Below are 21,862 nucleotides of genomic sequence, written 5' to 3'. Positions count from 1 at the left end.
ACATGCAAGACAGAAAGAAAACGGTCCATAATCATGTACAACTATATAAGAAAAGGGTAAAAAATTTATTCTTTTTCATCAAACTTCCCCTCAACACTGTCAAAAGATGTGTCATTCTGTCTTTGATCAACCTACCAGAGTACAGCCTTCCTATGCTCTGGCTAACAGCTAACTAGCTCTGGTATTCATTAAGAAACAGTGGTAAAGGGCTTCCAATCAAGCCCTGGCTTAACAAGGGCAGGAGGCTTAACGAGGCTCCAGGAAGCAGCAGGACGGGCCTCATTAGGAGAGGCCTCTGAGGGTCGTACTTACAGAGAGGATGTGGGGAATTGGTAGAATGGTGGATCCACCCCAAAACTGAATTCACACGCTTACAAATGTAATCAGTGGTTGATTGATCACCGTGCTGATCAATGACATAAGTGACATATTGGAGGTAGCAGTGAATGGGAGAGTATATAAAATTATAAAATTGTTACTGGTGACTGGTTGGAGTTAATACTGCAGCTGGGTTTTCCATGCTATGGCACCGCAATGATAAACATCCCTTAAACTAATTGAACATGTGACAGCTACATAGGTTTAACAGTTTCCATCACTGTATTTTAATCTAATGGTTTTTTTCTGACTCTCTTTTGATTTTTAACAATATATCACCTATATTAGCTACTGTGTGTTACTGTCATCGAGTTTGCAGGTAGTGACTTTGGGGTGTGTAAGACAGCAGAAAGAAGCCACAGGGATTTGTTTTTAGGATGGACTCTCTCCGTGCTGACCCCCGCTGTAGTAATGGACAGGATAAAAAGAAGCTACCAGCTCTCTGACGGGCACACACCTCCACCACCCCACGCTTCTCCCCAGCACACACAGCTTGTAAACTTCAGAGCATTTTACCAGCAGAATGTTGCTAGGAAACCAGTGATTAAAATGACGTTCACTCCCAACGCGCACACACACATACATACAGCAGCCCTCGCCTTGTTAAACTGCTACTGCTCTCTTTCCACTATGGGAGCTTTTTGGTAGTGTGTGTGTGTGTTGTGACAAACATCAAAGTGTCTCCGGGTGTTTATGTCTTATTCTAAAATGAAAAGATGCTGACTCAATGAAACATAACACACTCCTCCTTCTGGACTTGCAGCTACTTTTTTGTTGCTATTAGCCTCTAAAAGGTTATGTCATAGCCCAGAACGTGGTTTCACTTTTCAATTTAAAGTTTAATGCTGAAAGTTTCAAACTTTGACATTGACTGTTAGGTGGATTTTTTTGGAGGAGTGCCTAATCAGATTGACTTTAAAAGGGCCTTAATTGAAAGCATACACAGTTAACCTTCAACTCTGGTAGACCCATCATTAGAAACTCTTCCTGTGTGGACAGGGGTTGTCCAAATAAACCGACCGTTATTTTGAATAAAATACATCTACGTCATTTCCATTTGATGTACTGGTGTCGCCATAAATAACACAAAAAATGTGTTATCTAACTTTACAGCACTGGAAAGTTTTCACAGTGGCACACCTTAATCTTCCATCACAGCAATCGCGAGATAAATAGGAGAATAGGCGTTCACACTACAAATTAATCTACCAGGTATGTGAGTGTGCACATAATTGCAAATGCAACACCTTGCAGGATGACGCTCCATTGCGTTGCAGCTAAAGTCGAGCCAGCTACAGCGTCTTCCATGTGATTATACACTAATGAAAACATACCTATGAATGTTATATTCCATTGATCCTCCAAAATGCTCCACATTTTGCCTGTAAGGCAACCACTATTATACTGTAACTACTAAGTCCTGGAAAAAAATGTTTATTTGGGCAAATTATTTCCTGTAGAGTTAGCTCTTGGTATTTGCTCATGGTGTTTTGTGATAAAGTTAAACTTCTGGTTGACTGTCTTTTGTGACATTTTAGAAAATTAATGTATGAATGACTAATACTGCATTCACATGGACTCAGTCTGACAGAATGACAGGACAGCAAAATGAAACATGTATGATATGTTGCTATGGTGATGTCGTAGAAGGGAATAAATATATTAAATGCGATTATTTTGTGTATATTGTTTTATGTAAGTTATTAATTAGTTCTTGTTGTCCAGATTGCCCATATTTTCTCCTTCTGTGAGGGAGCTTCATAAGATCCAGTTTTAAATACTGCTGTGGAGAAAGAAAGTTCAAACATTTTAACTTTGGAGGACAACGCTGTCTACCACCGGTATTCTCAGCTGACCTCAGCTAAGTTTACCATCCACTAGCATGACATCTGGATTACTTGACTCCATGTAAATGCATTAAAAGTATGACTCATACTATAGAAATTAATGTCAAACAGAGTCAGGGGGCTGCTACACTACATTGAATGGAACCTTAATTAGTATCATTGGTAATATCTGGGTTTGTTTGTGTTTGTGTTTGTTTGACTCAGTGCACATACTGTCAAATGACTCTTTGCTTGTTATTGATTGCCTCTGATGATTTGTGACGATGTTTGCCCCACAATAAGCATCCCTCCCTGTGAGCTTTGGTTAGCCAAAGGTTATTTCAGGAGGTTGGTTGGTGTTGGCGGGGAGGACCGGAGCCTTTTTATCATCTTGCCCACTAGGACACCAAATATGCCAGGAGTGCCAGTGACTAACTTTCCTGCAGCCCTGCAGTGGCACTTATATCCCTAAAAATACTTTCTGCAGCTCACAGTAGACTAAACAACGGTGTACCTGTGAGATGCTCTTAGAAATATATCTTCATTATGTTTTGGTGAACCTCCTTTAAAATTGTACTCTGACCTCATTGTTGGGTCACTCAATTATGCATATTTTCTGCTGTGTTTAAAGGCAGCAACAGTTTCTTTTCTCAGGAAGGATACTGAAGACGAGTTGCTGGTTCAGCCCATCTTTTATTTCAGGGTAGATACACACTCGCTGGAGACAAATTATGCACCACAGTTGCCAGAGCGACGTCGTCCAGCAGTCTATAATGACCAGCTTCGTCAGGAAGTGCTCAAATGTTTTGGGGAAGCTCTTTGAAAGTGTGATTTATAAGCTACCAGTTACTTCCCATTGGAAGACCTACAGCAAAGCCTCCCTGAAGAGAGAGATAGTTAAGGTTACTTAAGTCGCTCAGAATGCTGAGGTTCATTCTGCTTTCTGAACAGGGCAAGGAGCTTTCTGGGCTGGATTTAAGGCTTCATTATTACTAAGCTGTTGGCGATATTTTTGTCGTTTTTCACACAAAGAATCTCAACTCAAGGGAAACTAAGGGACATCTTGTAAGGGGGCCTTGACTTGGCATTGTTTTGTCAAATTGACACACCAGTATGACCTCTAAGGATGTATGCAACAATCACCAGGTGGATCCCCTGTTCTGCACCATCAAGCCTTCCACTGAATAAAAAGTGGAATAACTGTGAAGTGTTAGTTAGGGTTAGTTTTAGTAACTGACTTTAGAAAGTGAGTTTAGAAACTGATCTCAGAAGTCCATCCTTGAAACTCGAAGCCACCAGTGCACATACACTGAGAATGGACTTTACAGTGAAGGAGGAGACATCTTGTGGGCAGCAGGAAAACTTTGGAAATAAAAAAACATTTGCATATGAATAGATTTTGGAATTTTTAATGAGGTTGAAGGAGTAGATCACTTTTGTTGAAATTGTCCTTTTTTTGTATTTGTATGTATTAATACATGTCTGGAGGTGATCTTTAAATAAAGCGATTCAGCACGGACCTACAAAACACTGCAGTGGTCCATCGCCAAAAAGACACATTAGAACAAAAATGTCTTTGTAAATATATACTGTATGTTGATTTGATATTCATTTTATGGTATTTTGTGTTTCCCTCAGAATTTGAATGGAACTTCAGTCAGGACCTTTCGGCCATCTTGGTGAAACAGGAGGAGCCCGATGTGGGTCAAAGGTTAGACCCTCAGCCTCTGGAAGGCCCGCCTCTCATATTAAGTCCTGCCCCCCCACACAGAGGGTCACCATGGAGACACACGGTTAGCATCTGCCAGGCCTGCGTCTCAATGCCGAAACAGTACAAATTGCTCCGTTGATGTTAAATTGTCAGTTCAAAAGCAATGTTTATCAGCATCGCTGTTGTTTATGTGTTTCCGTAGGAGCGCAGTCAAGACGAAGTGAAGCCAGTGGCCATAAAAGATGAACCCAAAGAGATTGGACAGTACCTCAGCCTGCCCAGTGGTACACAAAACACAGACACACCCACATGTTACAGTGGTTTCACAATTCAGTTCAGCAGCAATTTTATCTCTATAGGAAGAGACACAAATGTATCCAGTACCAGCAATGTTTGTCTAATCTCTGCAATATTTTTAAGAAAATATGGTCAAAAAATTTATTGATTTGAAGGACTTTATTTCCCTGAACTCGATCAGTTTTTAGTGGACTTATTTGCTGTGTTCTTTTTAGCAGCAGAACAATGTAGAAAGTTTAAAATAGAAAAAATCATTCAACACCCTCCTCTCCTCTAGACGATGCTCTCCAGCTCCCGCCCACCCCTCCCAGCAGCAACCACGGCGACAGCGACGGCTCCCTTCCTCCCTCCTCCCCACACCTCCCTCTGCCACCGTCTTCCCCTCAACCACAACAGAGGCCAGGAGGTCGTGCCTCCTCCTCATCCTCCTCCTCCTCTTCTTCCGCCATCTCTTCTTCACCTCTCCTCACTGCACCACATGTGAGTAAAAGAACAAACCAATCTGCCAATCTTGCAGAGTGCACTGCTCAACAGTCGCCTTCACTTTATTCTGCATTATAACAGAACTATGGTAAAGTTAAACGTATCACATACAACAGAGTTAGCTTAAAATATAATGTATGTCAACCCAACATCTTCTACTAATGGGTTGGCAAAAATATTACGGTGCTGAAGCCCCTCAGTAATTGACCCTTCCTAAGTCCCGCCCGTTTTGCTTTATGCTCCAATAACAGTTGAGCAAGCCTCAGTCAACTTTCTCCTTTCCTGTATGCTATGTGCTAGGCTTGTCTATGTTGAAAAGACACATTTTGAAGATAGTTAAAAGGTAAAAGCGACATATATATTGTCACATCTTAAGTTAGCAAGCTCATGTTAGCAAAACACTAACTAACTAGCTTGCTAATTTACATCAATCATGAGTTAGGTAGTTAGCTAACATTTTGCTAACATTAGCTAATTTAAGATGAGACTATATGTCGCTTTTATCTTTTAACCATCTTCACAATTCTATTGTCTTTTCAACATAGACGAGCCTAGCACACAGCATATCTAAGTCAAGCGGCAACCTCCGTGGCTGGCAAATGAACCCAAGACGAAGTGCCAAAAACTGCAGTTCCTCGAACGGCCACTTGAAGCTGGCACCAGAAGTGAGTCAATCTCCATAAGGCCTCATATTAAAATGCCCAACTTTACAGCAGAAATAAACATGTTCACAGCCCGGTCCAAAAAAATGGGGGGGTAATTTTTATATAACTCACCTTTTTAAATGATCAAGGTTTAAAGTTTTGCATATTTAAGGGCATGGCCACTTTGAGTGACACGTGGCTGTTTTCAGTAACCAGGTTCTGACCAAGGCTTGCTCAAATGTTATTAGAGCAGTTATTAGAGGGTCAATTGCTAATTTCACTTCTAATTTGAGCTATGTTAAGTTTCGTTTTATTAACATGATTAAGGTCGAAAGGGGGGGCTTTTCATAAAAATCTTTGCAGATTACATGACGATATATTGTTACAGGCTTTTGTGGAATTGTTTTTATTGCCTTTGTTTACTTACTGGTCTGTCATTTTGGGGTTAAATTGGTCCAATAATGTGCTGACAAAATAGGGCCTATTCAGTGAAATTCAATAAATTCAGTGTCTGACCATTGTTTGTCTGATTCAGCTGCTTTTCTCTGAACAAATGAATCACATTTGTACTAATGCCATAATGTAATGCCTTATGACCGCATGTTTATACAGAATGGTTTAATGTCAGCAAAATGTTTGATTTGATAAAGCTGTGAAGTTTTCTTTTTTTTTTTTTTACAGTTTTTCTCAGTAATCTCTTTTCTTAGATAAGTGTGTAGATAAGTGTGTTTGGAAACACGTCAACGTGGGTAATCACACTGAACTTTTAGAATATTTGATGAATTAATTCAACTCTTCATGCAAAAGTGATTGTTAAAAGGAAAAGCGGATGAGTGAGTTGCCTGCAGGGTTTATTCGAACATAAATAGCTGATAATGGTTGTAAATACATTGATGTGGTGCTTGTTTCATTGTGCAGAAGCTGCAGGGTTCAGGTCCCCTCATGCTGACAGAAGAAGAGAAGAGGACCCTGGTTGCTGAGGGTTATCCAGTACCAAACAAACTTCCTCTCACAAAGAGTGAAGAGAAGGCACTGAAGAGAGTCCGACGGAAGATCAAAAATAAGGTAAACACCGCACCTTTCATTTTGTGTGTGATTTACACATCAGCTATTTACAGAACCTGTGACTCAGGTCTTTGCATCTTGCTGATATTTTTCTGTTTTTCTACCTAGATCTCAGCTCAGGAGAGTCGGAGGAAGAAGAAAGAGTATGTGGAATGTCTGGAGAAAAAGTAAGGCTTGGAAAATATCCTTGTCCCCATTTTTTCCATTCCTTTTCCACTCCTTTTGGGTTACCTTTGTATCTCACTGTCTATATTTCCAAACCCTTTTTTCTCATTATAGTCCCCTCGAATGGTATTAAAGTAACCTTACTACACTATATTAGTGGCCATAATATTGGAATAGTCCAGCCAGAGCTGTGAGATGTCCTGATTATTCAGAATACTAAGTTGCTGCAGTCTGGAAGAATAAAATCACACCATTGTTGCTGAACTAAGCTCTAATTCATCCAAAATTTAAAAAAAGTAATCGATTCAAATTCTTGAATTTATTTAACAGATTCTACAAAGCTCAGCGTCTGAGTTTACCCTGCTATTAGTGGCAGAATTTTGAGGATAAGAAGTAAGAAAAATACAGAAGAAATTATTCTGTATTTTTCTTGCTGTCAACAAATCACATGAAAAGAATAAAACCAACAGTGTGTCAAGGCTATGCTTGCAGCAATATAAGTCGTTTGTCATCCGACCACGATTCCACTGTCGGCCAGGGGGTTCCAGAGGCTCTCCGAGGACTGTTCTATGAATAATGAGGCCTGAGTCTGTCTCTTAATACGTTCTGACTTCCTCACTCTGTCTGTGGCTCTCAGCCCCACCTCTATTAGTTTCTACTGACATAAATCTTTAAAAACACAAATATCATGGCTGAAAAAACGCTCAATAATTCCCTAAAACAACTGGGCACTGTAGTTTTTACACTTGGTAAGGCCTTAAAATGTATTAAATTGATTTTGAGTTCACGTTACTTGTATAAAGTTGCTTTTTTCAGTCTCACTTTTAAATGTGCTTTTTGGAAAGATTTGATCATGCTATAACAAAATGAAACTTCAAAGTCATTCACATCATTTTTTGCCTGAATGAAAGTAAAATAGATCGTAAATTGCATTCATAATGATCTTAAAAAGCCTTATATTTAACTTGTCTCCTCGTGTTTGAGCAAAGGTAATTCAAACAGGAGGAAATAGTGCATTTGTTGGGGTTTCCTGTCTCTCTGCAGTGGTCACTATCCAAATATAGACTTGAAAACCTAGAGAAAATAATAATAGAAAAAAGACAAATGTACAATATTACCAGACTTATCCTTCAAAATTGGTGACTTGTTGCTATGTACTCATCGTGTACCTTTGGTTTTTTATTTTTCAAGTCTTCAATATCTATGCAATGAATGAAAAGCCTTTTCATCCCCTTCTCCAAGCTGTCTAACAATGTATTTAAGAGTATTTGTATTTGGTCCAGAAAGCAGCCGTGTTGGCTCATGAGGTTTCCCCTGAGTTGAACCTAACCATAGGCCTTTTTATACATAATTGTGCATCGCTGGCACAGGCAAAACCTGAAAAATGTAACTGGCAAAAGAGGGAAAAGATAGAGTTGTGTAATGCTGAAGTGAAGTTGGCAGTCGAAGTGTAGTTAAGAGGCAGTTTTTGTATTTAGAGGTTTTCCCAACTGCTTTGGAGCTGAGTGTGGTAACAGACACAAGAGCTCTGTAGGGAATTTAACTGGAGGCAGCACATCAGCAAACTCACAGGTCCTTGTGGGGTCAAGTAGAAATATCCAGATGAACACATAATACTTACAGAATGTGTTTCATCATCAAAAGTTACCAGAAAGTCCTTCCTCTCTTCTTTCCTTTGTTATTCTGGCCATTCCTTGCTATGGCAGGACTCCAATAACCTGCTGAACACATGGGTCAGATTCAAAGAGTCTCTGACAGGGAGAGCGAAAGAGAGGTGAAAATGTGGGCTTCATTTTACGTCGCTTTCAAAGCAAAAAGTAAACTGCTTCAGTCAGCTGATAAACAGCCAAAGCGGTTCATACAGGTGGAAACACACTGTCCTATTAATCCCTTTAGACCATGTGTATGAACACTTGAGAGAAGTAAGAAGAGGTATGTAAAACCAGAAATCCCTTTCTTTATATCCTTTGTGTTTGTTTCTTTTTTGGACGTGAGGACAGGATTATTGGAGGATCCCTCAGACAGAAAACAGCGGGACCACTCGCTGAAAGGAATAAGTCCTATTCAAACCAAACACAGGAGGAGATCAGGAGGATTATGATGTACAGAGTACAAGATTAACAAGATGTTCAGTTGATAATAGAGATCAATAGGATTAGCAGGAGATGAGGGGAAGACACAGCTGGGAGGGGAACATCTGTCATCTTGCAAATCCAGTTGTGTATGTTGTGCACAAAACAAGTATGTCCATCATTCCACCGTGGTCCTATGATGATTATTGAAATAAAAATGATGTATCTTGCGTGCAGTATATCCAGTCCATCCATGTGTTTAGAATTCACATACTGATTTATGCAAAGCATGGAAAGCATTAAATGTGACTCATATTCAGTCTTAGGTCAAAATACTTTGAAATGTAGTTACTGAATACAATCCATTGGGTTACAAAAACTAACTGTATCCATTACTCATTTTTCAGATGCAACCTGTGCTGATTTAATAGTTTTATCTATGGTATTATTTTTTGTAGTTTTCTGATTATGTAATCCTGATTACATGTAATCTGTTACTACCCAATACTGCTCACATTAGCTGAAGAAGAATTGTGTATTATTAATTAATATAAATCTGTAAAAGTAGAATATGTGTATCTTTTGTCAATTTCAATCAAACCAGCTACAAGAAGCACAACTCTTGATTCTCTGTTTTTGTGTGCAGATCCAATGTTAGCGTTAGGGAACGTTAGCATAAGATTAGCTTGACAGTTGGATGGAATATAAACGAGTAGTGACATGGGCGGATTAACCTTATAAAGGGCCAAGAAAAAGTTGGTTTTGGCCCCTATTGAGTCCCACCTGTCACCTCCGAAGTCCAGCGCTCACAGCAGACTACACATGGCAGCTCCATTAAACTCCCAGAGATCCACGAAACAGCCACAATGCTGGAAGGATACTGGCCCTAGATCTTCTGTGTCATTTGATAAAACTTTAATTTACACTTTTGGGACCCTTGGAGGTCTGGGGCCCCGTGGCAGTCGCCCATCTTGCGCGGCTGCTATTTCAGCCTTGATGATTGACATTATTTCTGATTGCAGTAAAAGCCCACACTGGTTTGCACCTTGCTGCGTTCTCAAAGCAAAACATTGTAAAAATCAGATCTCAGGCAAACATCTGTCTGTCTGTCTGTCTGTGTGTATCAGGGTGGAGAGCTACACGTCAGAAAACAGCGACCTGTGGAGAAAAGTAGAAAACCTGGAGACTGCCAACAGGTGAGGCTCACACACACACACACACACACACACACACACACACACACACACACTGGCTGACATTAGTGCTGTCTTGCTGTTGTGTCTCTGAACAGGCCAAAGCTGATGTGTGCTGGCTCCTAACACTAATAACACAGACCCAACATTCTTGTAACGATGTTTGGATTATAATCACTGAAAACAGCAACAAGATGGCGAAGAATGCGTCTTGATAAGCGAAGAGTTGAATGATCTGCGTTATAGCAGGGCCAAAGAAACCGGCCCTCAGTTTTCTTTAATCTTTCTCTGAGAATAACGATGATTATAACTGCAAGCAGGAAAGCTCTGAGTGAGCTGTAGTCCTGTAGTTATCAAAGAAGAAAGAAAAGCACTCTACTGTAGGTTATACGTGCTATTATTTATGCTCTGTATGTAAAAGCCTTTGGAGTCTACAGTTTATTTGCAGTGTGTTACACTGAAAGAATTATAGGAGTCTAAACAGAAATTTGTCTAGAAAGTGTAGACTCACCCAGCTCCTCTGTCATTATAACAATATGAAACCAATCTGCTATTATCCAGGAGTGGGTGCGTAGATGGGTGGGTGGGTGTGGTGGGATAGAGGGTTGAGGCTTGAGGGGAGGCAGGGGGGCGTCTGTCTCTATGTCTGTCTGTCTGTGGCAGCCTCAGCCTGTCATTAAAGCTGCGACTTAACAGTAGCTTTCATCATAGAAGGCAACCCCCTCCCTTCCACCATACACACACACACACACACAATCACACTGATGAATATGTTAAACCACCACACGGAGGAACAATGAGTTGGCACAAACTGGCAAACATGAGTCAGCACGCTCACTCTCAAATAAAGTCCCTGAGTGTGTGCAGGTCTGAACATTTTTTTTTTTAAACGAATGAACTAAATTTAAGCTCCTAGTTTCTAAAAAAGGCCCCAAATACAGTTATTAGTGGTCATTTTGTTCTGCATGCAATGGTTTCTCTGCACTGCACGTCCACTTTGATTCATACAGGCCTAGGTTAGTGCTACTCCACCTCCATGTAGCATTAAATATGTTAAAAACTTTCCAAAATATGTTTATTTGCTGTCTTAGCCAGAGTCAGATTGATAATAATTTACGGTTCACGATATGTTTAGCCTAGCTTAGCACAAACTCTGGAGACAAGGAGAAACCGCTATAGCTCCACTTAAAAAGTAACAAAAAAAAAACCCCAAGCACAGTTTTCTGTTCATTTTTAATCCATTAATTAAAATGTTTCCATTCTCGTGCTGACTGTTTACACACACAAGTGTTCACCCCGTCAACCAGCATGACCTTTGGAAGTACTGTGTATTTAAAGCAGCAATAACTTGAGCAGTAAATCATTGTGGTTTTACATCAAAGTGCTGTGTGATTGATGCTGGTCAGTATCATCCAATATAAGTTCATTACAGCTGGCAACTGTTTAATGCTACATTCTGGTGCATGTGACAGACAGCAGCATGGAAATTTGAAGCATTGAATGTACAGACAGCCGGATTGACTCACTGTTTAGTTTGCCACCTGAATATCTGACTGACTGATTGACCCGTTTATTGTCTGGTTTCATTTCTCACTCATTAAATGAGTCTCTGAGGGCTGGTTCACAGTGTGTTCAGTAGCAACTGGTCCTCTGTCTCCACTTAGTGGTCAGAGTGTGTCCGCGCATCTACCGACAGCTCATACCATCAGAACCCTGCTCTCCAGATCCCACTGATAGACTGTATTCTAGTGGTTTTACTGGGATACTCTGTCCAGCTCTACTGCACTCGTTTACTTACTCCGGCTGACACAAACAGCAACAGTAAATAAGGTGGATAAAGTTTACTGTAATGTGCAATCAACCCAATACTGTGCAGTACTCTGGGATTTATACAGCATATTTCAATCAAAATGTCTTGTTTATACTATTCTCATTTACATTTATCAGCATTATTATTTATTTACACTCTTATATAATGTAGTATGTGGCCCATATTTCTTTTTTTTTAAATATTTAGAGTTGTTTATATTGAAGTACAATGCACATATTTGTACATTGTACACTTTCTTTTTTCCTTAATTTCTCTATTCCTATATACAGACAGGTGACAAATGAAAGGAAAAACCTGAATAAATGATTGGAAAAAATGATTGCAAACAAATGCTTTCATACAGAAATCGAGGGCTCATTGAATGGTTTAATTAGAACGGAAATAATGTGGATCAGTTGAACACCTACAGGAGAATGGAGAGGGTTCCAGAGACTTGGAAGTTTGTGTTGGTTTTTCCTCTAAATTGTCACCCATCTGTGTATTTTTATTATAGAAATGAGCAACTGTAACATGGCGCCGTTTCCCCTCGGGGATCAATAAAGAATTTCTGAGTCTAAAATTGTGAATCATGCAAGAAACCTCCTGCAGGGACAAACACGAAAGATCTATACAGGTGTTTGCTGCCCTGAGTTTAACTTCTCAGGCTCTGCACACATCATCACACTGAAACCCCCAACAAAGGCTCTAATCCTAACCTTTACCAACTGTAAGACAATATCACAATATAAGACTTTAACCACTGTTACTTCCTTGAGCTGAGGCGCGATCTGTGAGAGGGTAAGAGCCATCTCAGAGGCTCTGTCCAGAGTCCTCAACCAAACAATGTTCTGCCTCGAGTTTTACTCCCTCATCCCCTCTCTTTCTCTAGCTGTGGAATGATAACCTTTGTAGTTCTTGCTCTTTAATCCCTCTCTGTCTCTCTCTGTCTTCAGGTCTCTCCTACAGCAGCTCCAGAAGCTTCAATCATTGATTTCAGGGAAAGTTGTCCCCCGTTCTTGTAAAATGGCCTCAACTCAAACAGGGACATGCCTCATGGTAAACACTGTTGTTGTTATTGTAAAGCTCTTGTTGCCATTGTTGTTGTTAAAGTTACTTTATTATATATTTTTTGCATTTCTTTTGTCTCCAGCATTAGCCACTTTCCCTTTAGTATTATTTATTAATGTGAGTGTTTTGCTCCTTCCTCTGTGCAGATGATGGCCGTGTGTTTTGTCCTGGTGTTGGGCTCCTTCTCTCCCTGCCTCTCTCCCCTCTCCCTCCTCGCCGACTCCTCCTCTTTGTCCTCATCCTCCTCTTCCTCTCATCCCTCCTCCTCTCCTCCTCTTCCATCAGCGGACCTCTACACCACCAGTCAGGGTAGGTCTACAAATATGTACATTCAAAGGCTAATTTAAGCCTTTTAATGTACCTATAAACCTCAATCACCTCTCGTTTAGTTAACAGTGTTAACTTTCAACAACCCTAAAACAATTCAAATCAACTTGTTGAATTCAGTAATTGTATGTCAGTAGTGATAGCAAACCTAAAGACATCACATTGTGTAATATCTAATGGCAAAAGTTTAGTTTCTAACTGAGAATCTATTGGATAATTACCTGGTACACAGAAATAAAAAAACAAGATTCATTATAAGAATAATAAATAAAATATAGTTATTTCTCTCAAACAACTCCTGAAGAACTTTAATTCCTCACTGAATTCCTCTTCCCTATAAAAATACTTTAAGTACTTACTCTTGGGGAAACCCCGTTTAAAAACTAGAAGTTAGGCTGTCATCATGTTAAGTACCAGTCCTTTATGCCAACAACCAACCTCTGAGCGGTATGGGAAAAAGTCTGCTAGACTGTAACCATCAGCGCTGGAAATCAGCCCTACTGAAGCCTGTGGCCACGAGACACTACAACGTTCAGAACAATTAGATTTGGATGTTTCTTGTGTATAATATTAGAAAGGTTGTGATGTCTAAAAAAGGTTATCACACACTATTCTTTACATAAAGAGCTCATTTTAGATTGTTTTCAGGGTACTTTATCATGATGATGGTGTCAAATTGTCCAACTAATCGAGATAGTTACTGGCTGCAACAAACTAGGAACAAAGTGTCCGACCACTGACCAAAGAGAATTCTCTTTAATGACATGGTGCCTGAAAGCAATACTTCCACAAATGTTACCCTAATATTCCCATTAGGAAAAGATTTTCTCTACATGATTATTGTAACCAAATGAATTCAAAATAATATTATCACAGTATCTATAGAAAACTAATGCTATCAGTCAAATTCAACTTTTAATTTTTACTGCGTGTTTTGTCTCTCTTTTGGCAAATCTACAGTATCCCAGAACGGACAAACCAAACACTGGCTCTGGATAGTGCCTGTCACGTTTTTCATCTGTTTCGTGGCCACTGTAGTTTCTCCCACACGTTTGTAAAGGAATTGTAATCTGCAAATACACTGCTAGGTGCAACTAAATCCTGGTCCTTTAAGTGTATAGGCCATAAAATAATCATGTAAAATCTCAAAAAAACAAGGTGATGTCTTAAAATATCTTATTTTATCCAACCAAAAGTCCACAACCCAATGATATTCAGTTTAATGATATAAAACAACAAATTCTCATTGAAAATTCTGGAAACAGATACTTTTTGGTTGATTAATGAAATGTACAACTGGAGTTTGGCTAAATATGTTCAAAATGATAAACAGTGTTTGATCATGAATGTAGGAAATCCAAGAAATGAATGAATTTGACCAGTCTTTGCAGCCCACATGAACATGAGCATGAAGACCAGTGTGTGTTTGTGTGTTGCAGTCCGTTCCCGCAGCCTGCTCTTCTACAATGAAGGGGCTCCACTGGAGGAGAGTTTAGTGACATCAGAAGGGGAGCGGCTACAATCAGAGGCCCATTCCCACATCCGATACACAGCTGACGCACACAGCAACCAGACAACTGGGCCCGAGTTAGACCGGAGGTAGAAACACACACATATATACTGTGATCTTTTTATGTCAAAAAACTTTCATCGCCCTCTCAACACTAACTGAGTGCCTCTTCTCCCCTCAGAGAAACAAAACCAGACGGAGTCTCCGAGTTTTTCTGACACAACCTGACCCCTCCTCCCATGACTTCTCACCTCTGACCCCTAAAAGGCCTCCAGATTCCTGAACTCAGGAATCTTCATATCAACACGCAACTGGACCGAAATCTACATGATTCTGCCAGTCCATCATCATCAGTTTTAGTGAGCTTCAAGACTTCAGACACTGCAGTCCTCCCATCCGCCATCCACAGCCGGTACACTGCCTGTACGTGGTGCTTGCTTCTCTGCTCAAAGAGGCTCTGCTACACCTGAATATACTGGATTTTAAAGGGACCATCTTATTGGAGTGTGCATTGAAATATAGTACAATTTTAAATTCCAAACTAATTATTCAAATTAAGTTTGTACAGTCTCAAAGAATATTAAAACTTTAGATACATTCCATAAAAACAAGAACCTCTACAATATACAACACACAAATGCAAAGTGTAGCGTTTTAACAAAAATAATGAAGAATTATTAGCTGCTTTTGGTCTCCAGAGCCATTGACACTTTCTCTCTAAAACAAACACATTGTAGCGTTGCCCTTAAGACAGAAAACAACATCCTCTTTGCAAGAGTAAGCAAAGAGGGCTTTGTGGGTAATATGGTCTTAATTTTGAGGGAAACACACAGATAAACCTTTACCTTTAACTCATGAACGTAAATACATAATATATAGAAACTTGACTGACCTCCACTGTGGGATTGCAGCTGATGTTAGCACATGGTGCTTTCATTTTCAATCACCATTACCTATACCTGTTGATATAGGGCTGTTATTAACATTTGTTTTGTTTATTGGTTTAACTATGTTTTTTTTATTTTATCAATACTACAAAAGGTCATAAAATAGTCACAGTTTCCCAGAGGCCAAGGTAGCATCTTTAAATATCAGGTTTTGTCTGATATGAAATACAAACAGCAAATCCTCACATTAGAGGAGCTGGAACCAGAGACTGTTGCTTAAAACTCAATTTAAAGGTGCTGTAAGTAATTTTTTGTTGTTAAAATAAACCTTAAACAGCTCTACATCCCGACAGCCATCACCGATAGAGTGTTCAGTCGGTAACATGGGTCACCAAGTCCCTCCTTTCTGCAGTAAACACAAATTTTCTGGTATCTCGTCCCCAGTTTATCCAATCAGGAGAGAGAATTCCATAAAGAGAGGCAGCAGGATGTCAGTGTGGTGACGTGGGGAAGAGGGAGGGGACTGCTAATTGTGAGAGCAGACAGGAAATTAGCCGAAATGCAGATTTCCGCTACAGCACCTTTAAGTGATTAATTGCTAATCAAAATGGTTGCAGATTAACTTTCAGCTAATTGACTCATTGTTTCATGACAGTCTATGTGCATAATGAATTCAACATGTAAAAATATTCACATCCTTTTTAAAAGGAAGCTGTGCCATTTTAAAAGTGCCTTCCACTTATTTAGACCAATATGACCAACTTAGCCTTTACACCTGAAACCCACACACACACCTAAACACCGGGAACAATAACTAGATTACACACTGGTTAAATCAGGGCTGGTTTCGGCCTTCTAACACCCTGGGTGTGATTTAGCTCATTTCATTATCTTTCTAGTTCTTGTTTCTGGATGAATGTTCAGGATTTATCTGTCTCTCTAGGTTTTATTTAGGGGCATAGCAGCAGAGCCAGCCTTGGTTTGAACTGCTGTTGTGTAATGTTAAGAGTTACAACAAACACATGTAATGTGTTTTATTTTGAAGTTAAAGCTAGTTTGACACTTCCAAATTCTGACCAAAATTCTGCATCATTTTGGGGAGAAACCATATTTTCATATCCAGGGACCGTTAAAGGGGTACCGACAGAGGTTGGGGAAACATGACATAAAAGTATTTTTATGGAATTAAAAATTGTATATGTAATATATTTGCAGCATCAAAAAAGAGCATATTTAATTTATGCAACAAAAAAATAAATACTGAACATGTTTTTAAGATTAGTTTATCTTAATGTTTTGTTTTTCTAAATAATGTTTACAAAAAAACACAAAAATACAACTTATAATATATTCTGAGCATCAAAAAAGAGCATATTTATTTTATGCAAAAAAAAAAAAAGAAAGGAACCGTATGTTGTGTTTTGGCATTTAGGATGATGTGAAGTTTTACATGATGGTGTGTTTACATGCTGTTTCATGGAGTGTAAAACTTTGACATGATCTGTTTGTGTCTTTTAACTGTAATACAGTGTTTATGTTTCACTGCTGTCGCATGAAAACCCCAGGGGGTCTTTTCTTTGTTCCCTCGTGATTTAAAAATGCCATTAGCTTGTTTATTCGGACCTTTAAAAAAAATCAGTTTTTTTGGTTTCGTGGCCTGGAAAGAAAGAAATTCATCACAAATCAACTTCTGATTCAAAAAGAAATATAGTAATGCTCAATAAAAGCATCCTATAACCTCAAACATCTAAACATCAACACTAAATGTGTTCATGCGACAGCAGTCTATGTTGTATTTATTCCTGTTTGTAGAAAGTGTGTATATATTGATGAAGCCAATCAGGGGACTAATACATTCCAGGAAGTAAAACACCACTAGCTTTGTTATCTCCACAATTTGAAGAAACATCAGGACATTTACAAAAACTCTTTTATTTCTTCACCACTATTCAGACAATGCGAGAAAAAAAAACAACCATGCTCCCCAGAAACTATTTTGATATGTCATGGTATTCCTTCAAATTAAAGGCCGTTAAAAAACAGACATTTCACTGTCCCAGCCCAAATCCTCGAGGATACAATAAGAGTTCTGACTTATAAAACACTCAGAAATCCTATTTTACAATGGACACAGATCGTCTAACTTGTCTTCGTTTCATTTTGTGTCCCTCATGCTACACAAAAACATTGCGTGACTGCAGCCCGTTGCCCAATCATCCTGTCATTCTCACCCTCAACAGTCTTAATGCACCAGTGTACATATAATGACAACATAATGTGCAGTTGTTGTAAATAAGGGCCTTGTTTTTGTATTGTGACAAGATTTTAACCTGTGGAATCAACGTGGGGAAGGAAAAGAAAATGGGAGAAAAATCAGTGGATTCATGGGGGAGGGATTAAAAACAGGGAGGGAGGGGGCCTTTTTCCACTTGTAAAGAAACCTCGATAACACAGCAGCTGCACACAGTTTGAATAGTTGTAAAACACACACAATTACATATTTGAAATGTGTTTGGGTATAATGTTGTCCTGGTTTGTTGTATAGCGTCTTGCATGTTCCTCCATATACAACTATGTTATCTTAGTGTAGTCAGTAGAGTAGAAACCAGCAAAATATTAAAAAACTGCATCAGCAACACTGTGTCTGTGTCCTTTATGCCATTAGTCTGTTCTGGTCCCACTCTTATTAGTCTTGGTCCCCCTTTGACTTCGACGTGAACTTGAGTGAGTCCAGCCAGCAGGTTCAGCTGAAGTGTTTGAGTATGAGCTGTTTTCGGAGGTCCTCTGCCTGGCTGTCGCGGTCCTCTGGCCTCTGCTCGAGGCTCTCGGGCTGCTCCAGAGGGTCCGTTCTCTCCAGAGTCCAGGCGTCTAATCCGGACTGCAGGGAGGCGTTGTGGAGGACGCAGCAGGCCAGCAGGATGGACGAACTCTTGTCGGGAGAATACTGCAGACATGACGAAACAGACAGGTATCAGTGATGTCAGTACTGGTCTGTGTAGTTTATAGCACAGTATAATTTGAGTGTTTCATTTTTGGACAGGGAGAGGTTAGCTCAGAGGACAGCGTACCTGTAGGTATCCTTTGGTACCATCCAAACATCTGAATCTGGTCTGGATGGCTCTGAAGGTTCTATCCACTATCTCATGTGTAGCAATGTGGGCCACATTATACCGAAACTCTGCAGGGGATTCTGGGCAGTCGACTGGGGTCATCAACCACTTCCTTAGAGGGTAACGGCGGTCGCCTAGGAAACAGAAATCAATAAAAGGACTTTATTTATTTTTCTGGATCTTTTCAGACTCCGCAGAATGACACAGAGTCTGGAATCCACATCTCACCCAGCAGCCAGCCCTCCTCTATGTCCTGCAGCTGTTTGTACAGAGCCGATTTTTCTAGAACTTCGGTGTCTTTGAGTCCACCCTCCCAGTGGGTTTCTGCGCTGAGTAACAACCCTCTGGCATCACAGACCAGCTGACAGCCCACAGAGTGAAACCCCTTCTTGTTCACATATGACGAGTCTTCGCTGTTTGGAGCTTTGATGGTGACCTGGAGACGGAGGGGAAAGAACACGGAGAAGGGCGGGTCAGTTGCGCTGTCACCTGCATACACAGTGTACAAAAGTGTTAATGCAATATAATATAATGAACCTGAACACAGTCCAGCACCCCTAGAACTCCTGGGAATCCTGCCAGCCTCTGAAACTCCTGGAAGGACTGCTCTCGGTTGGAGGGATCTCTGTTTGGGAAACATTATTATTGGACTTTTATTTTTTATTTTAAATTTTATTATTAATGTTAATATTTTGCATAAAACATAATTTATGCTTCTTGACTCTCCATAGTTATTTCTCTGGAAGTTTTGTTTTGGAAATGGACATTGTTGGAGCAGATATGGGTGTTTCTATTGTTTGGGTACTGGCCAAGGGGGCAGAAACTTGTCACACAATCAAGTAATAAATATATACAGGTGTGTGAGGTCAGCGTGTTGTTGTAGTAATGGTTCTTACTGCAGAGGGCACAATATAGACTTCATTAAATGACACAAAACAGGAGAAATTCTAAATATTGCACAATACTAACTAAGAAAACCATATTCTGCAATCTACAGCTGCAGCGGGACGAAAGCAAGCGATGCACATTGTAGCGTGTCAGTCACCACCATGGCTATCAGCATCGGGCCACAGTTTATTGGCGATATACGGTAATATCCAGCATTTTCTTGAATAAGGAAAAAACTAAATACTAGTCGTTTACAGTCATAAGTGCAGGGTGAGGTGTGACATTATGTTTTTTTTTGTGGAGTGTCGCAACTCGTAATAAATGCAGGATTTACAAAATACACAAATAATCAAGTGTTTCCTGTAGCTACGTACCTGGAACTTTTTAAATAATTCTCTGCCCAGGTTCCCACTGTTTTCTAGAGATTATTTTCCAGGACATTTTCACAGATGATAAACCTGCTATAGAACTATATGTTCCTCTCTGTGGAAGTCTGATTTAAACTTACACTTCTGTTACTCATCCCTACAATTAGAGGACAAGTGTAATAGAACCTTTTTAGTAACCTGAATTCCCTTTTCTAATAAATTATATTACCAAGTGCAGCTTACACACTAATAACACAAACAGGAGGATGTTAAATACATTTCCAGGACATTTAACTCTTTCTCTCATTTTGTGTTTTAAGAAGTGGACAATTGGTCAACGGTTTTCTAGGGCGCGTGGGAACCCTGCAGGTGAACTAAAACTTAGTTTCTTACTTGTTATGGGGATTTTAAAAACTCACTCATCACTTATTCACAATCACACTTATAATCTACAAGGCTGCAAACTGACTACTATAAACACTTCAGTCCATTCCTCATTAAATTACCGAATGACATCTTTTGTAAATAAAACCGGAAAAAAGGGGGGGGAGGGAGAAGAGGGGGGATGAAAAGAATTTTCTTCTGGATATCTTAGACACAATGTTCTTACAGCCATGATATTAAGGTTCTGATGGTTTTGACAGTCTTAAAGCCTTTCCAGTAGTAGGGCTAAGTATTTGAAACATATCCCGACAGGCTTTTTTTCAGATTTTTTTAAAGAGTCATTTGAAAATCAAAAGTAATTTGTACTAAAGAACATTAACCAGGGTGATGTTACCTCCATAGATGCTGTTTTTCCTTCAATGATTCTCCTTCAAGGTAGTTTAAAGTGAAAATAAGCGCATGATATATAATGTTTCCTCGTGTTGATAATGACAGCATAAATAATAACATAAGACACCCCTGTAATCCAACAGATGGCATCATACCTGTTGAACGTGATGAACTGGGGAGCTTTCTCCACCAGGGCTCTGGTCACATTGGACACACATCTTGACATTGACGCCTGGCTGATCCCTATCGTATCTCCCATAGACGTCTGGAATGAGCCAGATGTGTAGAAACCCAAAGCAGCCAAAACCTGGACCTCAGGACTGATGGCCCTGGAGCGCTGGGTACGTCTACAGAGAGCCTAACGTGCAGAAACACACAGGACTAAGTATCTGCAGGTTTTTAAAAAAAAGGAATAGTTGACTGGCTGTGATCATTCAAACCTGTGTGTGAGCACATACCTCTCTGAGTAATTCCACCAGATACAGGATAAACTCTCTGGGGAAGCCAAATTGCGTGAGGAGGAAATTGTCTGAGACAGAGTCCAGTTCAAAGCGGTCCAGGGTCTTGTGGCCTCGACCATGTAAGAGAAGATCACAGTCCAAGATGGCTATAGGGATCGCCATGCTGTGGGTAATAATACATTTACATCAATAAATAATTCACATTCATTATAAGCTTCTTCCAACATCATCAGCAAACAGTGGACTGGTCCAGATCTGGTAGCCACATATGACCCATGACATAGCCATATCTCAGCCACTGTGTGACTACAGCTGTTGTTTTACATTTACAGTGGTCTACTTTAATACTGTAAGATGTGCTTGCCTTTAATGCTGTATTAAGTGTTCTTTTATGATTTGCATTGCCCATAGAGATCATTTTATTTGTTTGCTGTTATTTCAGTGTCAATATAGCCATTGCTGGCTGAAAAACTGCGGTAAGTTTTGACTTCCCATCATGCAAACCCCTGTGCTCATGTTGTGAAGCTTACAATAAGCAAATGACGTTAGCGTTAGTTCTGAATATGAATCAAGTCAAGCTTACGTGCTAACTAACTAGCTAGCTAGGTAGCATTTGGGTTTATATAACTTCAGTTATTCGTGCTCGTGAAGACGACCCGTTTGAAACGCGTCGCTGTAAAGCTGTACATGAAAATGAACTGATTTATTTTGCACTATTAATGAAATGTATCTTACGTTTAGGGCAGTCGTGCAGCGTTTGTCGACCAAAACATGCATCAGGAACACCAAACTTGCCACGCGCATTCACAGATTCGACACGGAGAG

The 21,862-nt window shown here is 39.8% G+C and overlaps 2 protein-coding genes across 3 annotated transcripts in view; one reads left to right on the top strand and one right to left on the bottom strand.

Annotated features, from left to right (window-relative positions):
* creb3l1 (cAMP responsive element binding protein 3-like 1) overlaps positions 1-18,072 on the top strand; it is a 24,426-nt gene extending 6,354 nt beyond the window's left edge. The window contains exons 3-13 of one of the 2 annotated variants that reach the window (XM_035677798.1): positions 3,843-3,997; positions 4,118-4,199; positions 4,490-4,692; positions 5,241-5,360; positions 6,258-6,404; positions 6,513-6,571; positions 9,769-9,837; positions 12,598-12,700; positions 12,859-13,021; positions 14,479-14,638; positions 14,731-18,072. In XM_035677798.1, the coding sequence (XP_035533691.1) occupies positions 3,843-3,997; positions 4,118-4,199; positions 4,490-4,692; positions 5,241-5,360; positions 6,258-6,404; positions 6,513-6,571; positions 9,769-9,837; positions 12,598-12,700; positions 12,859-13,021; positions 14,479-14,638; positions 14,731-14,767 (1,298 nt within the window). In that variant the 3' untranslated portion in view covers positions 14,768-18,072. The remainder of the gene's footprint in view (positions 1-3,842; positions 3,998-4,117; positions 4,200-4,489; positions 4,693-5,240; positions 5,361-6,257; positions 6,405-6,512; positions 6,572-9,768; positions 9,838-12,597; positions 12,701-12,858; positions 13,022-14,478; positions 14,639-14,730) is intronic. The other variant, XM_035677799.1, reaches the window with a different exon arrangement.
* On the bottom strand, positions 17,350-21,862 carry harbi1 (harbinger transposase derived 1). Its single transcript, XM_035677800.1, has 7 exons — positions 21,773-21,862; positions 21,035-21,200; positions 20,732-20,934; positions 19,084-19,171; positions 18,775-18,982; positions 18,505-18,680; positions 17,350-18,380 (listed from the first exon to the last, which is right to left on the bottom strand). Exons 2-7 carry the CDS (start codon positions 21,197-21,199, stop codon positions 18,180-18,182), a joined length of 1,041 nt encoding a protein of 346 aa, XP_035533693.1. The 5' UTR covers position 21,200; positions 21,773-21,862; the 3' UTR covers positions 17,350-18,179.

This window comes from Morone saxatilis, unplaced genomic scaffold, assembly GCF_004916995.1.
Source record: "Morone saxatilis isolate NCDOM2014 unplaced genomic scaffold, NCSU_SB_2.0 Contig6, whole genome shotgun sequence".
In the NCBI taxonomy this organism is placed as follows: domain Eukaryota; kingdom Metazoa; phylum Chordata; class Actinopteri; family Moronidae; genus Morone; species Morone saxatilis.
The sequence above is the reverse complement of the archived record's forward strand: the minus strand, read 5'-3'. Positions and strand labels throughout refer to the sequence as shown.